This window comes from Branchiostoma belcheri, unplaced genomic scaffold (genome assembly GCF_001625305.1).
Source record: "Branchiostoma belcheri isolate BF01 breed outbred unplaced genomic scaffold, Haploidv18h27 scaffold8, whole genome shotgun sequence".
Classification (NCBI taxonomy): domain Eukaryota; kingdom Metazoa; phylum Chordata; class Leptocardii; order Amphioxiformes; family Branchiostomatidae; genus Branchiostoma; species Branchiostoma belcheri.
The window spans coordinates 4,424,041-4,444,729 of NW_017804464.1; the positions used below are offsets into that span (position 1 = coordinate 4,424,041).

The 20,689-nt window shown below is 42.9% G+C and overlaps 1 protein-coding gene across 2 annotated transcripts; it reads right to left on the reverse strand.

The window, feature by feature from the left end:
* Positions 1-181: 181 nt before the first annotated feature.
* LOC109486104 lies at positions 182-18,603 on the reverse strand. Of its 2 annotated transcripts, XM_019789792.1 has the most exons (24): positions 18,502-18,603; positions 17,346-17,642; positions 16,823-16,916; positions 13,277-13,387; positions 12,896-13,068; positions 11,895-12,050; positions 11,041-11,179; positions 10,457-10,579; positions 9,848-10,026; positions 8,955-9,101; positions 8,338-8,479; positions 7,580-7,881; positions 6,827-6,968; positions 6,197-6,394; positions 5,859-5,942; positions 5,595-5,765; positions 4,630-4,763; positions 4,134-4,275; positions 3,259-3,602; positions 2,710-2,851; positions 1,453-2,380; positions 1,128-1,199; positions 962-1,000; positions 182-693 (listed from the first exon to the last, which is right to left on the reverse strand). In XM_019789792.1, the coding sequence occupies exons 3-24, from the start codon at positions 16,902-16,904 to the stop codon at positions 630-632; spliced, it is 4,014 nt and encodes a 1,337-aa protein (XP_019645351.1). In that variant the 5' UTR covers positions 16,905-16,916; positions 17,346-17,642; positions 18,502-18,603; the 3' UTR covers positions 182-629. The 2 variants fall into 2 exon arrangements, with proteins under 2 accessions (XP_019645351.1, XP_019645352.1); XM_019789793.1 differs by lacking the exons at positions 17,346-17,642; positions 18,502-18,603 and having other exon boundaries at positions 16,823-17,037.
* Between the last annotated feature and the right edge of the window lie 2,086 nt (positions 18,604-20,689).

The window sequence follows — 20,689 nt, forward strand, 5'->3', positions numbered from 1 at the left end:
CTCCTCCAGGTGAGCGGACGTTCCTCCGGTTTTGAGCGTACATTCCTCCGAAATCGGCGCACTTCAGTCGGCGGTTTGAGCGTACACTCCTCCAGGTGAGCGGACGTTCCTCCGGTTTTGAGCGTACATTCCTCCGAAATCGGCACACTTCAGTCGGCGGTTTGAGCGTACACTCCTCCAGGTGAGCGGACGTTCCTCCGGTTTTGAGCGTACATTCCTCCGAAATCGGCACACTTCAGTCGGCGGTTTGAGCGTACACTAGTATTATTGTAGTCCTAACATGTGTCGGCCTTCCATCAGTTGTTTACATAATTATATATGATTTACGATGAAGTAATGTGTTCTTATCCGACACTGTACATGTACTGTGTGGATATGATACTTTTGTATCGTACTTCTGCATCGCTGTATTGTGGACATCTTCATCTTGCTACTTGACGATTAATATCTTGTCTACATTCTTTACTCTTCAGTATCATAAAGAACAGGCAACACAACAAGCTTTAGAAAGCCTTTATTGGCAAAACCACTGCCACCAAAGGTTAGTATATAGTATATGCGTTGTAACTATTAGAAGAATACTGTCAACAGTAAGATATAACCTGTATATGTACATTTTTCACTTTCTATCACGTTTGATATGTCAGGTTGTCTCCGCCATGTTCTAGTAGACCTGTGGTGTCCTCTGTTACACTGAGAGGTGGAAAAATAAATAAAATAGAATAAATGATCAATTATTGGATAAAAGTAGAGTACTAATCTGGCCAAGAACATAGAAAATGCAAATAAGCCCTGTTTTCAACACCGGCATCCATGCAGATGTTGGGACGGAAGATCATAATATGTGCTACCAGAACATTAGGATTCATATTCCTATTGGATAGCTTTTACCAACAAGTACAAGTAATCAAATCAAATACAGAGAGTGAAATAATTAAACAATTAAAAGAGTTTAACCAACCTGTCATTTGTAGGATTATCTGATGCATCTATAAACTCCCTGTGTTTGGCAACAAAAATATGATCAGGGCAAAGAATGTGTACATACATTGCAAGAACACAAAGATGATAAAGTATAAAGTATAGAATAGAATCAATGTGAACAGTGGGATTTCAATGCTGTTTACCCCATGTTGTGAAGAGGGGAGCTGTCTATGCTGAATTCCTCCATTAGCATGACTCGGTCAGTTCTCTTAGGCCTGAAATATAAATATGGTTAACATTTCTTAAAAAATAAGTAAAACGGAAAGTACGGAAACAATCTTATCGAACTTTTTACATTCTTCCCGATTTTTGAGCAGCTTTGGCTCGTTACTGACGCGTCACGTGTCCGCCACAAGTGTTTGGGTCATCCTTTCTGAAGAATGCTAAAGAATTGGTATATGTAGTAAAAAGATGTACCAAGCATATGTATCACAAAAATGGGGTGACAATTTGCAACTAGCAACTCACCTCTTCGCCCGCGAGCAGGCCACTAGTGCTATAAAGACAGCAATTACAGCGGCGCCCCCTATCACTCCAACCGTGATGTACAGAATCCGCGCACTTCCACTCCTCTGTTTGTCTCTTTTCTCAGAACTTCTAAACTCGTCCGTTCTGTTTAACTTTCCAGTCGTTGTTCGTCTTTCGGTTAAAGCTGATTGTGTAGTGCCAACATTATTCAATTGTTCTGTAGCCGTTTTCCTAGTAGTATGGTCTTGTTCCATTCTTGTAGAACTCAGTAGAGTGGAACTTGGCACAGTAACACCTTTTGTTATGGATGCCTTCGTTCCAGCTTTAACGATTGGAGACTCTGTTTTCTTGTCTGGTGTTGATTTTGTTGCAGAGTAAAAGATTGTCGAAGCTGTGCTTGGGCTTGAGTCTCCTATAGTTTGAGAACTACTGACTCTCAGTGTGGTAGATTCCGCCAAAGATTTCATAGCCGTAGACCATGCAATAGTTTGAGCTGGTGTCGAAGCAGTACTTGACCTTGATTCCCCTGTAGTCCGGGAATTAGTGACTCTAACTGTGGTAGATTCCGTCAAAGGTTGTTTAGTCGTAGATCTTGCCACGGTTTGTGCTGGTGTCGTCAGTAGTCGAGTAGTAGAGGTTGAGCGGAGTGAAGACTTTTCTTCAGGTGGCAATGCCGTGGTTCTGTCTGTAGGTAGAGCTGTCTGCTGTTCTGTGGTGTGTATGATATCATGTTTGGTTGTTGTTGACTGTGGTACTGTCTTCCTGACTGGTGTTGTTGTGGATATTACCGGTCTGGCTGTTGTAGTTGTGTGCGGGAGTCTGGATGTTGTTGACTGGAACGGAGAAACGGCAGTAGACTGTGGGAGTTGGGCTGGAGTTACGTGGGACTCCGTGGTGACCAATGGCAACGGGGTTGGCTTCCAGCCACCTAAAGATCAATAAAAATATAGTTGGTTCCACAATAATCTTCTCCAAACTAATAAGGTCAATGTCCTGACCCAGACGTCTGTCACCATGGTAACTAGTGTTGGGTTACATCATGTTGCAATTTTGTAGCAGGAGGGATTTCTAAAGACTTCTGTCACCATATATATGAATGCGTTTGAGTTAGAATTAACAGAGCAGACCATATGCGAAAGTAAGCATTATCTATTTGCTTTGCAAATGTTACCTTTCTAGTTGATTTTATTTCTTTTTCGTCGAAGCCCAGGTAGAAGAACTAAAATTTCCCGGCAACAAATCTGAAGCCACACCCACCTGTGCAGCCCAGCACCTCCAGCCTGAGTGCCTGCGGGGCGCCCGGGAACTTCAGGGGCTGAAACCGCAGATACCGCGTCACAACCGGCGTGGCTAGGGTATGTCTCATCACGTACCCGGTACCGGGACTTCCGTCGGACACCTGGACAAGAGAACAGAAGAGCAGAAATAAAAGTTTTGTATCTCACGAACCTCTTGCTCTTCAGGTCAAGATGTTGGCCCGAGAAATATTGTCTCCATCAGACTGAAACTCTGCTTGGAGTAAATAAAAGTAAAAGTAACTAAATTCTGACAATGTTAGTCAACACGCCACCAACAAACCTGACCAGGAAGCTTGTTTACCGGTACTCTTTTTTTACGCAACCAAGTGTTGTATTCAGCCCAAGTTTTGCGTTTGGGAACGCATCTATTCTATTACAGCATCACCCGTGCTGTGCAATAACGTCGGCTGAATGCTTTGTCGTGTCAAAAAAGAGTCTCTTCATTCAGTGACTTACCAACCTGATGCAACTATCACGGATGTAAGATTGAACTGTACATTACACTAACCGTCCTACTGGAGTCGCTGTACACCGTCCACTGATTGCTGTCGTCCGAGTAGAACAGCTGGAATTTCCGGTACCAGTAAATTCGGTACTCAGTCGTCGGCAGGTAGTTGGTGGGCCCGTCCCAGAGAGGCTGTGTCTCCAGCCCGGTCACCACTGTAGGCTGCAGCAGGTCGATCTGTAGCCACGGCTTCTCGTCCCCAGCGTTGGGCAGCCACGCCCCGGGCGCGGGGCCGTGCAGCCGGGCCCGCCACGCCTCGTGCCCAGGGACCGCTGATGACGCCGTCACCTGGCCGTCTGTGATGCCGCCATCTTCCATCCCCATGGCGTGGTAACAGTCGGGATAGACTGAGACAGAGATAAAGTAAAGGGCAACGGTTTAAAGTTTTGAAACCAAGTAAGGAGTCCCATACGCCAATAGACTAGTTCACTTGTTTTTTTTTTATTCAGAAAAACAGTAATATATACAAATGAAAGGACACAGACACAAAGTGATTGCAGCCACTTTTACAATGAAAAATAAAGGTATTTTAGAAGACGTTTGAGAGACCTAGTTGGTGCGTGAGTCGTAACTCCCAACCCAGAGGAAAGAAAGCAAAACAGGACACATACAGCTAAACGCGTTTTGTTTCTGTTATGTAGTTTTGTGTCGCTAACATAATTTTACAGTTGATGTCATAGGAGCAGAGAAACTACAGCGAAAACTAAAAGTTGTTTAGCATTATCAAAAGGATGTTGAGCGGGGTTTCGCCTTGTCTTTCTCAAATATATAGCGGTAGAAGAGACATTTGCGTGGAACTGAAACGTTAGAGTAACACCCCAAGTTGTTATTTACTGTTTTTAACGATTTATCTGGTTCATTAAAAAAAGTGTGCTTACTGTTACACCCTAGAACTTCCATTCGCAGACGGGGCAGCACGCCTGGCCACGTGACCGGGTTGACGCGCAGGTACCTGGTTACCATGGGAACGTGCAGGTCGTGTTGGACGATAGAATCACCGTCTGAGTTGCCTTCCAGAACCTGCCACAATACACACGTTATAACATCGCTCAATGACGTTCTAACATCACGTAGCACCACATAACTATGCGAGTGTTCTAGGCCAGGAAAGGGCTTGTTTGTTTGTTGCATGCCATAGGGTTGTTTCAAACAATCAATCAATCAATCAAACAAACAATCAACCAGCCAATCAATCAATCAATTAATTAATCGATATCACATTGTGACGGTATTGCTTGTCAAAGCTTTTGGCTATGTGTAAATCTTGTGCTAAGTTGGCTTTTTATGTACCATCAAATGTCACTGCGACTGATTCGTGAGCGTAGTTCACCCCCCCCCTCCAACACATACCAGACCCCCCCCCCCAACACATACCTGCCCCCCTCCGGGTTGTGTGTACACTGTCCAGTTCCCCGTCATGTCCTGTCCGTGGAACAGCAGCCTGTAGGACTTGACGTGCCCTCCCCACTTCCCCTGGGTCTGGATACCTGTCACGATCTTCAGCTGGCCTGTTCAGAGATGATAGTGGATAATGAAAATCTGTCCCTTCCTCGGAACACGAAGCATAATTCTAAAACTTGGTAGCAGTACAGATATAGATTTATGATGGATATTTTCGCAATTGCGTATATCATAAAAAGGGCGAAGGGTAGGCCAATCACTATAGTTGTTAGAGCTGACAATCTGTCAGGAGTCCTGTTCAGAGATGACAGTGGATGGTGAAAAGCTGTCCCTTCCTCGGAACATGAAACATAATTCTAAACCTCAATCTATGATGGGTATTTTGGCAATTGTGTGTACAATAACAATAACAAGGAGAATATGAATAAACATTGTTTAGCCTGTTTACAGAATGCTCATGGTAGGAATATGAAGAAATGGATTGACAATGTAAGGGATGACCTCCACCACCTCAACCCACATAACGTCAACCCACAGGATAGACTCCGATAGAGGCAAGTAGCGGGCGAAGGAATAAGATTGAGAAGCATAGAATTTGTCTCACATTTAATAGCCGTGTATCACGAGTACTTGCCAAAAAATGATCTGCATGTGTTTAATTTCGACAGTTCAAACTACATTTTGTACAATAAAGAATGGAAAGGAATGAATGGATGAATGAATGAGTGAGTGAATGAGTGAGTGAGTGAGTGAATGAGTGAGTGAGTGAATGAGTGAGTGAATGAGTGAGTGAATGAGTGAGTGAATGAATGAATTTTTTATGAATTAATGAAGTTTATTGTGAGAGTGAGTGAGTGAGCGAGTGAGTGAGTGAGTGAGTAAGTGAATGAGTAGTAAGTAGAATATTGTGGGTATATTCTATGTAAACCTTTCCTTACCCAGATCCACCTGTAGCCATTGCTGCGTGTCTAGCTGCGCCATGTGCCAAGATCGGGTACCGTTGATCCGCGCCTTAAAAGCCTCGTACCCAGGCTGCGCAGAGGACGCCGTCAGCTGGCCGTCTGCAATAGCGCCGCTCACCAGCCCGAGTGGCTGGTTACAGGCTTCAACTGAGGGTGAGTATAGATGATACATTAATGCACTGAGTTGATTTTAGGAAACACAAAAGGAAATCGAGAGGGAACAAATTTTTATAACTTTACCTGGGATAGAGGGTACTGTCCAACTTGGCGTTGGCCACGGAACTGCAGTAGTAGAGGGAGCCTCTGTCATGGCTGTACTGGACCCTAAAATTAAGCGACAAGTTTCTAAAACGAAGGAATTATGAAGCATCACGCCAAAAAAACAGTTCAAGCAACTGGACATGCCAAGCATATGTATCAAATGTTATCTTATTACCTGGATGTCTAACCTTCACCGATGACGACAACAACATACATACAACTGACTGTGTTTATGTAGACATGGTACCGTTATCTCCAACAGCCATATAGTAGTGTGCTTCACTGTGAGTGAGCCAAAGATGGTTTGAGTACTGTACCGATCGCAATTTGTTCTGTAGTTTTTCCTGTAGACGACGTCACTGCTAAAGACGGTGATGACCCCCTTGCTGGTATTGTCAGGGCGGCAGTGTTCGGCGGCTCGCTGGAAGCGGTGAGGGGTGATGCGGCACTCGTCACCGACACGGCAGCTGGAGCGGCCGTCGCGTTAACGTTGCTCGGCGGACTCAATGGAATTTCTTAGGAAAGAAGAAAAGAAACTTTCTCAAAGCTATTAATCTTATCCCTTCATACTTAGAATAACTTCTTGGGTACTCTGTTATTGCATCTGAATTGATTGTAAAGTAATACACATGGAGTTCAGCTCAGACACCTTTAGTTAGCTTGTTAACTTTAGGCTAATAACACAGGCCGTCTCCGTACTCAGAATGACTTAACTGTTACCTATGTTCATGTACTAGTATCTGAATTGTAACCGACATTGTTAATTATTCATTGTCCAGTTATGAGGGATAGTTATGAGGGTTATAATAGCCTTACGGCTAGCAGGGCAGTCCTGGCTGTATATCTGTTTATACAGTTTAATAAATCACATCAAATCCCAGAAAGATTGCAGCTGGTTTTATAGAAGTTTGTAGGAATCTTGTCGGCTTTATCAGGCCCAGCCTTACCGTTGCAGCCCAGTACTTCGACCCTCATCCGAGGGTACCGGGCCTTCCATGTGTGTGGGTTGAACCGTAGGTACCGAGCTACTACAGGCCGGCTCAGTTCGTGTGTCACCACGGTGTCTCCGTCAGTGTGCCCGTCAAAGATCTGGAAAAAAAGTCATATAACCGCCATAAACCGTTAAAAAACATTAAACCGTTAATAAAGCCTATATAACCGTTGGCTCATGTGGACATGATACAGTTAAATCGTTTGACCTAAAGTTGCAGATATTGTCGTTAGGTCTTAAACACCAAGCATAGATTTCTGTGCGGTAAAGTACCATGATCACTTTCGTTGCCAACAAGCACAGTTGGGGCATCATCACTAGAAAGCTTTAAATATCTCCTGCAATTAAATGTGCAAAGACTGAGTGTGACAAGTCGATCGGTGTTAGATATATATATCTAGCTGCCTCATGCCTGCGAAGCTGTTTTTTTTTTTACGCCGAAGGGTGGTTATACCTAGCCTGAGTGTCAGCCTTGTTAGCTTTCGTCCGCTCCCCAAGATCCACTCCCCGCCAAACTTGGGGAGCAGACGAAAGCTAACAAGGCTGACAGTAATAGGTTATACTGGCTATACCGATACAGATACAGACTATGTCCAGATACAAATGGTACAAATTTCCTCTTTTGTTCGATAGCGTTCACAAGCCATGCTCATTCACGAAATGTAAAACGGTACTGTATACTTTCCACATGCATGATAGGTACACATACCATGTCCTGTCCGGTGCTGTTCTTGTATGTCACAAACGTCGTGCCGTCGCCTGAGTACATCAGCCGGTAGGACTCCACATTCCCGCCCTTCAGCCCCTGCGTCTGCACCCCGGTCACCAGCACGTCTCGCAGCAGGTCTATCTGCAGCCACTGCCCGCGGTCTTCCGGGTCCATCTGCCAGGCCCTCGTGCCGTTTAGCCTCGCTCTCCAGGGCTGGTAGCCGGCTTTAAAACTAGAGGCCGACATCTGGTCGTCTGTAACAGCGCCGCTCTGCACTCCCATGGCAGTACTGCAGTAACTGTCTGCAGGAATAGGAAGAGAACTGGTCGTAGAAAGTGGAAAATCAAATGTACAAAATAATTGTTAGATAACGACTTTACATAAGCCTTTAACCCACCAACATGGCGGACGCTATATTACGTCAAAGTCACGTGAGTGCAAAGACACTGTACAAGGCACGTGGCGGAACGTACTGGGCACGAGCAAAATTGTGATGGAACGCTGACCAAACATCCAAAGAAAACCGTGAAAAATCCGGGTTTCGCATAGCATGTAGAACTCATATATATTATCATGTAAGCCATGTTCACCGTTATGAAATAGTATAGTGTTAGTTTCGATACATAGAACTTTTAAGCATTACTATAAACGTTAGAATAGATATCAGTTAGATATAGTAACTCTAAACAGCTTGCCATACATTCTACCTGTTACAACTGTTGTGCAATAAAGTTTGACATTGACTTTGAAACACCTACAGTCGCAGGTGAGCAGCTCCAGACGTAACTTGATCCCAGGCGGGCTCCAGGAGTGCGGGATGACCCGGATGTAGCGGGCACGGATGGGCGGGCTGACGTCATTCCGCATCGTGTCGCCGTCATTCAGATTTCCCTCAAATACCTGCACGGGAACCACATATCGTATCACATATGCAGCAGAACCAAATGAGCTTTCTAAACATTCTAAACATACGCCCCGATGTTGTGCCCTTGGGAAAGGCACTTTACACGACTTTCCTTACTCCACCCAGGTGTGAATGGGTACCTAACTTCGGTTGGGGAAAGTCGTATTGAGGTCACCTTGTGGCACCGAAAGGCAGCCGCACAGACCCTTGGGACAGCTCCACAAGTGTGTGGAGCAAATATGTTATATATGTATCATGTGTATTTTTTCATTGTTTGTGATTATTGATGGATTCTTATGTGATCCATTGTAAACCCTGCATCAATTCAGCTATAAAAGGCTGCGATTGCACGGGTAATGTTTGACCAATAGGCCAATTATTATTAATCATTCTTGTAGATCAAAAGAGTATTTGACACCATGCCCTTGCTTATAACATCGTCTCAAGATACGGTCAATTGTTATATCGTACCTTGTCACTTCCATCCGGGTTCTTGTAGATGGCAAAAGAGCCGCCATCCGTGACGTCACTGTAGCCTATCTTGTACGTCTCTACCCATATTCCCGTGCGGCCCTGGGTCACTACTCCTGTCACCAGTGTTGGACGGAGAAGATCCACCTATACGAAGTAGAATTGTAACATGATTGTAACAACATACGAAGTACTGCTGTCTTGTTATGTTTACCGAAGGAAAATATACTGTTTTTGCTCAGTTTCGTCCTCTTCTTCTCCAAGCACTGACCTCTGCCCTGGCCAATGAATTGATTTGTTGACGTCTGTCACCACGGTAACTAGTGTTGGGTTACATAATGTTGCAATTTCATAGTAGGAGGGATTTAGACTCCTGTCACCATAACGAATGTGTTTGAGTAAGAATTAACAGAGCGGACCATATGCGAAGGTAAACATTATACATTGGCTTTGCAAATGTTACTTTTCTAGTCTTAACAACATCTTCATTGAACCAAAGCCGACGTAACTGCTTTTAAATCAAATTTCAGATAGATACGTGCATGACAAAAATAGTAACATCAAGAAAAAAAGGTACGTAAAAAGCAACAACACAGTTGCTGTTTCCTTCGAAAATCTTTTGGTATGTCAGGAACGAAGTAGACAAGAAAGGAGGGACAGGCTTTCAGTGAGTATGAATACTAGTATATTGTAAGAATACTAAACTTATAATAAGATTTCAAAGTGATTCGTCATTAATTATCATGATGAAGGCGACAGTGGTCGTTGAAAATCTCTGTGTCATCCTTGTGTTGGAATAAAGTTCAACATTTTACTATATACTACCAACACAGATGAACTTTCGTGATAAGCTTATAATCAGTGTGATAAAACAGCCAACACTGTTTTCTGACCTGTATCCATGGCTGGGAGTCTGTGAGGTCGGGGCGCCAGCCTCCCTTGCGGAAGTCGAGGCGGGCCATGCCCGGCCCCACCGCGGCGTTCTTCTGGCTCGAGGCGGAGAGCTGATCGTCCGAGATCTCCAAGATGTCCATGCCCAGACCGAGAGGTACCGGGCAGGTACGGTATTCATCTGTGAAATGTCGAGGAAAGCTATGTCTAAATAAAGCTAGATTCAACGTAGAGATTACCTGAAGTCGACTGGCATACATGAGTTTCATAGCACAATGAAGAAACATTTGTATGTGTCAATTTAAACTCTGTGCACTGAAGAAGCCACACAGGCGAAACCGGTCGTGTGACAGGCTAAATGAAAGTTCTAAACGAGAACTCTGCGGCTCCAGATGTCTTACTGAGGGACGACTGCATGTGCGAGATGTCGGTTAGCTTGTATGTGTCAGTCTTTGTTCTGTGTTTGACTCTAAAGAAACTGTATCGTTCTTCCGCACAAAACCCATGGCCACATATGTAATACAGCATGAAGAGTTGATGAGGGCAAACTTATGAACTGAAAAGAAGATTGTCGATGCTGCAGAAATTTGTTACGTGTAATCCACACGTACCCATCTGTCCACACCTGTCTCCATGGAAACCGTCCTGACAGGTGCAGGTGAAGTCGTGCACACCTTGGTCGTTGGTACAGGTGCTGTTCTGTAGACATGGCGTCCGCAGGTGGGAACAGTCGTCTGTACAGGAGAAAAATGGCGTGCTTCAGAATGACCTACTTGTATGTTCAGTGCCTTCCTCTTGGAGAAAGCTACAGCCTACATGAGTTTCAGTATCGTGACTGCTTACATGAGATAAAAAAAAATTAAAACATTGAATGTTACAAGAATCTGACTTGCTGTAGCTTTCAAGGCTATTGAATACGTATACGTCAACGAATACGAAACCAATGAAACGTTATATCTCATTTATTCGATACTCTACTGTAGAACCTTAAAGCAAGTTCTGTGACCAAAGACAATGTACGATTATATATGATAATGAAGGAAGTCGTAGGCCTTTTTCCCACCAGGATAAAATTGCCCGGATTCGCTTTGATCCGGCTCGGTCCCGCTCGATCCGGCTCGGAACCGGATCAACGCGAATCGAATCCGGCTCGATCCGGACAATTTTATCCTAGTGGGAAACGGGCCATACATACCTTTACACGTGAGGAGGTCCAACTTGAGCCGTATGTCGTCCGGCACGGTGGAGTTGGTCGGGTACAGTCGGAAGAACCGCGCGGTCAGCGCAGACTCAAAACGGGTAGTGGTCGCCTTGACGCTGTTCACGGGAAATTGCTGTCAGGGAAAAACAAGTATTTCATCATTCCACAATTATTACCATATCATTATGATATTTCATTGTTTTGCTGAGTATCTGATCATGAAATTTTTCACTGCAACTTATTGCTCGCACGTATTACTAGGTCTTAACTTTAGATAGATAATAGATAAATCTATCGCACAACAGTTGTACAGGGTATAAGGTATGACGTCTACTATAGCTAGTACATATTAACTACATGTTCATAAGGCTAACCTAACTAATACAAGAGTGGGTGCCAAGTATGGGATAGGTATGAACTTTTACAATCATTGTAGGAGTTTCTTATATCTATACAGTCTTTTATGTATATCCCTATGTATAGCATGCAAGTTCATTAAGGCAAATGCTGGAATAAAACTTGATAGTCTAGTGAGTAGTGAATTGCGTTTATCAGTATATTTAGGACATACAATTAAAAAGTGATATTCGTCCTCAATTAGCCCTGGACAATATGGACAAACCCTCTTGATATATTACTCTCCAAGCAGAGGTTTGGGTTTGGGGTTATTTTTAGCATGTTTGTAGGCTTTTTTATCGGGGTTTCTCTTTTGCACTGGTGTTGGGTTTGGTGGGAAAAAATTCAGTGCAAAAGAGAAACCCCGATAAAAAAGCCTAAAACACGCTAAAATAACCCCAAACCTCTGCTTGGAGAGTAATGATATGTATGATAATGTAACCAAAACGTACGATATCCCTGTACGAAGCCGGGTCTGTGTACGGGGACCATTTGACTCCGTCCAGACTGGAGCTGACGGTGAAACTCGTGACGTAATACGCCGACCCCTGCTGTCTAATGCCCTCCGTGATGACACCCACGACTGTGGAGGTCACGTTAAGGTCAACCTGCAAGAGATATTACCACTTGACTGTTACGTTATGCAAGAATACTCAACCATCAGATTGCGCAGACGTATGTAAAGAACAACTGCAGCTATGCCACATTTGACTCAACCATCAGATTGCGCAGACATATGTAAAGAACAACTGCAGCTATGCCACATTTGACTCAACCATCAGATTGCGCAGACATATGTAAAGAACAACTGCAGCTATGCCACATTTGACTCAACCATCAGATTGCGCAGACATATGTAAAGAACAACTATGCAGCTATGCCACATTTGATACCATAGTTGTATCGCTATGATAGTGGAGATGTCGCGCATTGTTAAGATCACGCCACGTTTAGTCTAAAGAGTCAGGTGTGCCAAAGAATTCAAACGATTTTATGGAATTCTTACAGATTTTACGGCATTCATACGAATTTTACGAAATACATGCGATACATTACAAGGACACATACGATCCTTACTAATTTTGGTGACCTGCGCCTGAATCACCAAAAAGTTGTAAGGATCGTATGTTTCCGAGTAATGGATTGTATGTATTCCGTAAAATTCGTATGTTTCTGGTGATAGATCGTAGGTTTTTAGCGAAATTCGTATGTTTCCATGTAATGGATCGTATGTATTTAGTAAAATTCGTATGAATTCCGTAAAATTCGTTTGAATTCTTTGGCACCCCTGGTGAGGCGCAACGAAGTCGAAAGTATTCTTTAGCTTTCAGCTCGTACCCCTACTAGCACCTTGCCTTGGCAATGACTAAAATGGAAACGCTAACATTATCTAGCTAAGTCATATCTAGAGACGACAGAAGTGGGACTCTAAGTAACCTTTACACACACACACCTGTATCCAGGGATGGCTGTCGTCTGCGGATGGTCTCCACGGAACAACTCCGTGCAGTCTCCCAGCGCCACCTTGCGGGTCGTTCTTGTCCAGCGCCGAGGAGACGGACAACTGGCTATCCGTGATAAATCCATCCGCCAGGCCAACCTGGTGCCCACAACCAGCAAGGAGAACTACGGGGAAAAGTCACAGAGTACTAGAAAGTCGTCCTTTTGTAAATTAGATTTGAATAATAACGACATCAATCGTTAGTTTTTCAATAGCCCTAATATTTCGCGTCTTCTACTTTTTCTAGTGACTGGCATTGCTTCTTCACCAGTTTTGCTATTTTAAAGAATATCAACGACAGACATGTTGCATTATGTTCTGAGTGTTACTTACAGTCACAGTGTTGTCCCACATACTCCGCTGGGCATTCACACCGGTAGGCATGCGCACCCTCCAGACTGACGCAGGTGCCACCATGGCGGCAGGGGCTCAGGTTACAGCCACCTGTAACAGGTGAAGGGATTCAGGTTACAACCACCTGTAACAGGTGCAGGGATTCAGGTTACAACAACCTGTAACAGGTGCATGGTATCAGGTTACAACCACCTGTAACAGTTGCAGGGATTCAGGTTACAACCACCTGTAACAGTTGCAGGGATTCAGGTTACAACCACCTGTAACAGTTGCAGGGATTCAGCCGTTACAACCACATGTAACAGGTGCAGGGATTCAGCCGTTACAGCCACCTGTAACAGGTGCAGGGATCCAGCCATTACAACCACCTGTAACAGGTGCATGGATTCAGCCGTTACAACCACCTGTAACAGGTGCAGGGATTCAGGTTACAACCACCTGTAACAGGTGCAGGGATTCAGGTGACAACCACCTGTAACAGTTGCAGGGATTCAGGTTACAACCACCTGTAATAGAGGAAGGGATTCAGCCGCTACAGCTACCTGTAACAGGTGCAGGGATACGGCCGTTAGAACCTACGCCGTTGTACGTGGCTACGAAATGGTTCCAATGGTTGTATTGATCGATGTTATCGGCTAGGTATACCTGTCCGAAAACTAGACCGATTCCGGCAATACTTTTGGCGTGACTGCACTGGGCGCTTCTGCCATTTTTGGACAAATTTTCATCTGGGGTGTTCAAAGCATGGTAGTTATTACCATGATTCAAATGGTTGCTAAAGGTAGGCGGGTCTGCTAATCGGTCTAGTGATACAGAAAAAAAGCCAACCGTAGAAGCACGGTGGCATTCAAAAGCCACAAACTCTAGATCTAGATCAAATTTTGCTCATAAAAGACTACCATGTGTGGTCTGATATCCTCTGGACTCGAAGTGGAAGTGCAAACGGCTTCAGAACACCGTCATACTTTCATGGGAGGGGTCTAGACCGGACGGCACACTTCCGTTCTATTTTTACTACTTTTATTTTTCATCACTTATTTTATTTTTCATTACTCATGTAGAACATTGTAGAAGTTCAGCTTCCATAAGGACCCTGTCCGTCTCTTTGTAAATTTACAGAATTCCAAAAACAGCTCCTTACTTCAAAATAACATTTCGACCAGCTGTTTACCCTCTTACAGAAAATTCGAGAGCTAAATTCTTGGCACAAAACCATCCTGGTTGTCCTCGTGCCATGCAGTCCGGGGTCACACCGTTCAGACTAAATCACTGTCTCTATAGGAGAACATATGTTTTAAACTCGTGTTTTGTCGCCAAGATTTAAACTGATTTGATTGTGATCTTTGCTCAAAGTGACAAGAAGGTACACCGCATCATGAGTAATCGGTACTACACATATTAAACTTTTCACGTACGTGGTTGTTACCTTCGCCAAGAAGGTTATGTTTTCAGAGGCGTTCGTGTATGTGTGTGTGTGTGTGTGTCTGTCTGTCTGTCTGTCTGTCTGTCAACACGATAACTTGAGAAGGCCTTGATGGATTGTCCTGATACTTGGTAGGTGGGTAGGTCTTGATGAGACCTCAAAATGATTAGATTTTGGACCCCCTAGCGGCTTGTTATGGTACTGCAGCTGAACTTCCGGTTTTGATATCTCATGATCTAGACATGTTATGGTGATGAAATTTAAATGGTAGGTAGCTCTTGTGCTGGGGAAGAAGTGACGTGAGTTTGGGCCCCCTAGTGGCTTGCTCTGGAACTGCAGGGATATATTCTTGAAAATATTCAAAAGAGGATAACTCAATAACTGGTTGACGGATCGTCGTGATTTTTGGTATGTAGGTAACTTACGTGATGCTTAATATAATTATGTGACAATTATGCAAATATGGATGTAATTTGCATAATTTATGGGGAAATTCTATAAATCAGCTGCATTCCATAATACGACAATTGAAGCTTGTGACATTGGTAATTGACAACGAGAGAAACACAGGCAGATATTGATTATGTTAATAATGACTTAATTTGCATAATTAATGAGAAAATTTTATAATTATGTAATGATAACTGCCTGTAATTTCATACTTATGGTATTTGAAAGTTAAGTTGAGGTGAACATCATTAAACATAATTGATTCAAATCAGGACCTCATTTGCATAATTTATTAGGAAATACTAGAATGCCTTGTTTGTTTATATAAGACTGTCTTTTGGTTGAGATTATGATAAAATGATATAATTCATGAAAATTAGGTTCCTATTTCTTAAATCAGGGGGGAATAATCTAATCTATAATTTGTCAGTCATTTGGCGAAGGTATGAGATCGGGGAACTCTAGTTTTGTATGCTTACATAAAGATCCGACTGTGCCATTTGGCAGTAGCTGCGGGTGATTTTCAGTAACAAATTATATATATTGTGCCTGAGCCTTTAGTATTTGGAGTACTTTTCATTCGCCTTACTCCTGGATGATGATCAAGGGGATATTGCTTTGTCAAAAGATATGTTTGCTATCATAATCCTTCTAGGCCTACATGGATTATGATAACAAATGTTTTGAAAAATTTTAGGTCAAAAGTTCAGTAGGACTAACACTAGTAGCATGTAATTACCAGGCCCCCGGCGGTGTGCGAAGAAAGATCTTCTTGATTACATTCCTACATCATGATGTATCATAATAACAAACTTTTCTTCGCACCTTGACTCTTATTGTTTGATTCACAAGCAGATGTTAAGTTGGAAGGTTGTAACGTTTTTAGTGGCTGTCAGAGACGAATGGAAGTCAGAAAGGAAAGCTATACGATGTTCAACATTCCGTCCCGTTCTCCTTTAGCCTTACATGACCCCACACCGATCTCTTCAAGTCTTTTATAGTGTTTATGGCTATGTTCTACAACTTTTAGTTCATTCATATCACACATCTGTGGGGCTCTCAGTTTATCGAGGAACACAAAGTTACCATACACGTATCACCAAGACGGTGTTTCGAGGTATCTTTATAATAAATTGATCTCCAAGCAGATCATAGGGTGGCAAGTCAGTATAGATTGGCCAGAGGAGTGTCCATTAGCCACCGAAGCTATTTGAAAGGTAGTCTCTACCAGACTCCTTTGCAGGCTGAATAAATAGTAGAAATCGGCCTAAAAATGGGATATAATTGGCCAGAGGAGTTTGCCGGCCATAGAGGGTCCAGTTTGCTTGCAGGCCCTTATGCCGATTTTTACTGTGTATTCGGCATGCAAAGGAGTCTGCTGGATCGAGACTATTTGAAAGGACATGTAAATTTATATTTTTGATGCGTCTAAACAAACCCTGTGTCACAAACATGATCTGTCCCCACATTTTCTATTGTACAAAAAAGCGAGAAGAAGTTGACCACTCTGTATTAGCTTAGTAGCTAGAACACTTTGTATTAGCCTAGTATAGTACGTTTGTTATGTGTCTGTTAAGTCTTGACCTGTACCTAGCCCGTCGTGGCATGAATGTACAATAAAGGTATTTCATTATCAAAAGGAAGCAGCGTACCTGCTAATACCTCCCAGCTTCCGCTCAACAGCACGGCACACACCCAGAGAAGCGCGCCCCGCGGACACGCGTAGTACTGCATCTTGGCAACCACCTGTACAGAAACACGTTTGAGCAACGCCTGGCCTTCAACTAAGGCCTGGATGCCTTTAAACACGAGGGAGTTGGCAAAAACACGAATTGCATGCCATATGGTGTCTCAAGCCGAGGTCGTATTTTTGGCGCTAAGCTCGAATGGTTGCAAACCAGTAAAACTGGTTGATCAGTACAGATAGGACACTGAAAATTGCATAGTACGACACATGTTTTGTGTGGTGTGGGGACATGTGGCCTCAGGCGAAGTTTTATATACAGGGTTTAGAAACTGGTTTATTGCTAACCCTTTCTCCTTTAACAGCAATGCACGGAATAAAAAGACTCACACGTTCTTAAAACGTTAGCATTTTCATGCCCTGCAGATTACAGCATGGTCCTGACTTCAGTTCACATGTGAACTAGTAAATAATTACTGTTTTGAACTCACCTGCGTCAACCACCACTAGGCCCGAGTCTCTCACACAGCAGCGTAGATAGGCCTAAAGATTCAGCAAGACAGAATACTGCTGGCCTGCACGCACAGAGAACATTCACTGATATTTAGGGTTCCCTTCCCCTTTGGTTGGATTCTACCGTTTCCTCAGTTGTGATAAGATTTCTCCTAACAAAGTTGTGAAACAAGCACCACCGATATCTGTGCTACAATGGTGCTGAATAACATTACGTACTAGTACCCCATCCGCACAGTTCAGTCACCCGAGACTCCCCACAGGCCGTCTTCAACCTACCGTGCATAAACAACAGTAAGTGTTGGTAGAGATAAGGTAATGACTTCAAGATGTTGCACAAGCCTGGTTAGCGAGGTCAGCCCGCGCGCACTAAATTTTCGCTGACAAGGCAGCTGACACCGTAGCTGAAGTGAAGTGACGGGAGTTTGCTATTATAACTGTGTGTTGACTAGACAACCACTATATTGCGCAGGTAAAAAGGGAGCATGCAAGTGAAGAATTGTTTACTGCGCAAGGTTTAGTACACAGTGAACCAGTAACACCTAGCGTCAGTGCACAGTGAACCACAGGCTCTGAACCAGTACTAGTAACACCTATCCTCAGTGCACATTGGCCTTAACTTATCTTGGAGACAATCTGCTGAGTCGGCAAAGTCTACATTCTTGGCAGGTCTCTCTTAACACTGAACGTTAATTTGGGCACGTAGTCGGGAGAGGGGACCAGAGGATACCATAGGGGTTCTGAGAAAAGTTGTCATGTCAATGACGGATGCTGAAACTGTGTTGTTTTCCGACCGCAAGACCACAACTACACTGATACTGTGGTATCTTTTTTCCGGATTAATATCAGCTAAAAAAACACATATTACAGCAGCAGATCGTCAGACGATTTTGCATACTGCATACTGACTTCCCCCTCTCAACGTCCTTGTCCCTTCTCGAAAAACCTGAGACGATGTCCTAGCTTACACATACTTCATACATCGGAAATACAGGAACAAAACCATGTGAGACATAAAGACGAACAACAGAGATTTTAAAACTATCAAAAGCTGTATACGTAGAAGATAGAAAATGTACTGAAATGTTATAGAGTTGATCTATATGTGATACACTATAGGTGATAGGTACTTACCAAAGAAGACGACGACGCAGAAAAATATGGTGTAGCAACTACAACTGTGCCAAGTATGCCAACAGACCTTGGGAAAGGTTGAACGTTCTGCCGTGTGGGATGAATGTCAAAGCCCGGTAGATGTAACACAAGAAGTCCCGCCTCGAGCCGCAAGCTTATCGCACAGGGACCAGACATCCGCCACGGGCCGCCAACCACCTGGCAACCCGGCTACATTACAAATGTATATATATAAGCACGGAAAATGTCATGCATAGTGTGAACTTTGAAAAAATAGAAAGAGATGATGTAAACAACTCATAGACTACTGAAAGATTAGGTTTCCGCAAGGAGGATAAAAGCTGTCCTTGGTTTCCGGACAAATCGTACTTTCTGTACAGTATTCTGGCGTTCTCAAAATATCCTTCTCAGTGCACTATATAACGGTCCGAATCAAATGGGAGAATGAGGGAATTGCGTTTGATATGTCAAACTCTGAAATCTAGTAACATCATCTGAAAATCTACGCTTTATCTGCAGGAAAAAAATATTATTTTCCTTCCCAGTTCTTCTCTTCCTTTCACAATTACACGCACGCGGAGCTCCACTAGGCATTGGTGACAAAAAACGACAAGAACGTTTTCCTACTTGGATAACATACACATACACCATCACGTAACCAATCAGCATCAAGATTGCTAATCCTATAAGGTACAAGAGAGAAGGCAGATTGATAAAAAATGAATGAATGAATGAATGAATGAAAAAAACGACTAACGCTAAAAATACAATTTCACAAAAAAAAGGATCCAGCTGCGGTAAATTTTACTTGGATCGCTAGGGGTCCTCAATGACACGTGAGGATGACTAAACAAGTACTACATGTAGTATATTGGTCTCGATGCCATCATTTGTGTACACCTGTATACCGTGGCTCCCATACTCGGTGTCTATTTTCTCTTAGCACATCCCCATTTTCGAGTGGATGCTTGGAAAAGGCGCATATAATGAAGAAGATTCACAGATTTGCCCATTTCAATTTCACACAAAAAGAAATGGATCATTCTATTCAATGTCCTTGTTCTATTCTTGCAATCAATATCTTTTTCCATACAATTATTGCTTTAGGTTTTAGAACTACTAACAATGTATCATAATGCGTGTGTAATTAGTATACTAAGAAGTTTTAAACCATAGTCACATAGAGGAATGTATCTAAGGCTTGCCTACTGAAAGTAAACAATATCTTTTTTAACCTACAGGATAGATTATATCCCTTCTGAACTTAATACACATTGAGACTTTACATGGTTGAACAAGCAGCCTTGGTCCACAACAAAATACAAATATCCATTTCACTGATGGTTGTGCCAGGAAGAATGACTTTTGGCACCACTACATGCACAATACAAACTCAGACAGTCTCATCCAGTGCTCCTGGTTTTCTTTTGTAGTTCAGTTTAACAATTATTCCAATATTAAACCTGGAAGCTTTTATCAAAGGCAGAGTTCAAATAAGATAAATAAGGTTATACCATGGCCACGTTTCTTTTGAAATTCCAATGAAATTTAGCTTCAGCTAAACTACAATGTACTTGGAAGTTTATGAAGAGACTGTTATCAAAGAAAGAAATAATATCTCTGTGAATTAATTAACTATTTTACACCACCAAAAATATAATGCAATGATTTATATACATACGTTACCACATCTGTTCAAGCCATAAATGTACATCTGTTAACAGTTCATGTAGGGAAGTTAACCACACCAACATACAGCTTTCACATATTTATAAAACAAGTAAATTAAGCACTACCAGTAATACCAATGCAACACAGACACACATGAGTGTATATAGTCATGGACTTGCCTATCATACAAAGCTCATCACAAAAAACATGAATTTTGAGGCTTTTATGTTCATCTAGGTTGAAAAATAGTACTCTAATAACTCTGATGTTCAAGCATAATAGCCTTCAGTTAGTGTAAGTTACAGACCATCTCCTCATCATACACTTACATCTTTCTAAATGTCTCTTCTATATTCTTTAACTTACACTCTACAGCTTCTGTACTACATCCCCCTCTATCTAGGGCTCTAGCCAGCTCGAATTTTTTTTCATCAGCTCTGGCTCATGATTGGACCTGGGTGGAGAGTGCTCTACACTAGTGCTGTGTACCTAAACCCATGTTCAGGTCCAGGTCCGG

Coding starts and splice junctions, on each gene's coding strand:
- LOC109486104 (XM_019789792.1), bottom strand. CDS start 16,904: ATGCAGTACTACGCGTGTCCGCGGGGCGCGCTTCTCTGGGTGTGTGCC. Junction 2,852..3,258: donor ACAGCGACTCCAGTAGGACG/GTTAGTGTAATG, acceptor TCTCTTGTCCAG/GTGTCCGACGGAAGTCCCGG. Junction 1,200..1,452: donor GCCTGCTCGCGGGCGAAGAG/GTGAGTTGCTAG, acceptor TTTATATTTCAG/GCCTAAGAGAACTGACCGAG.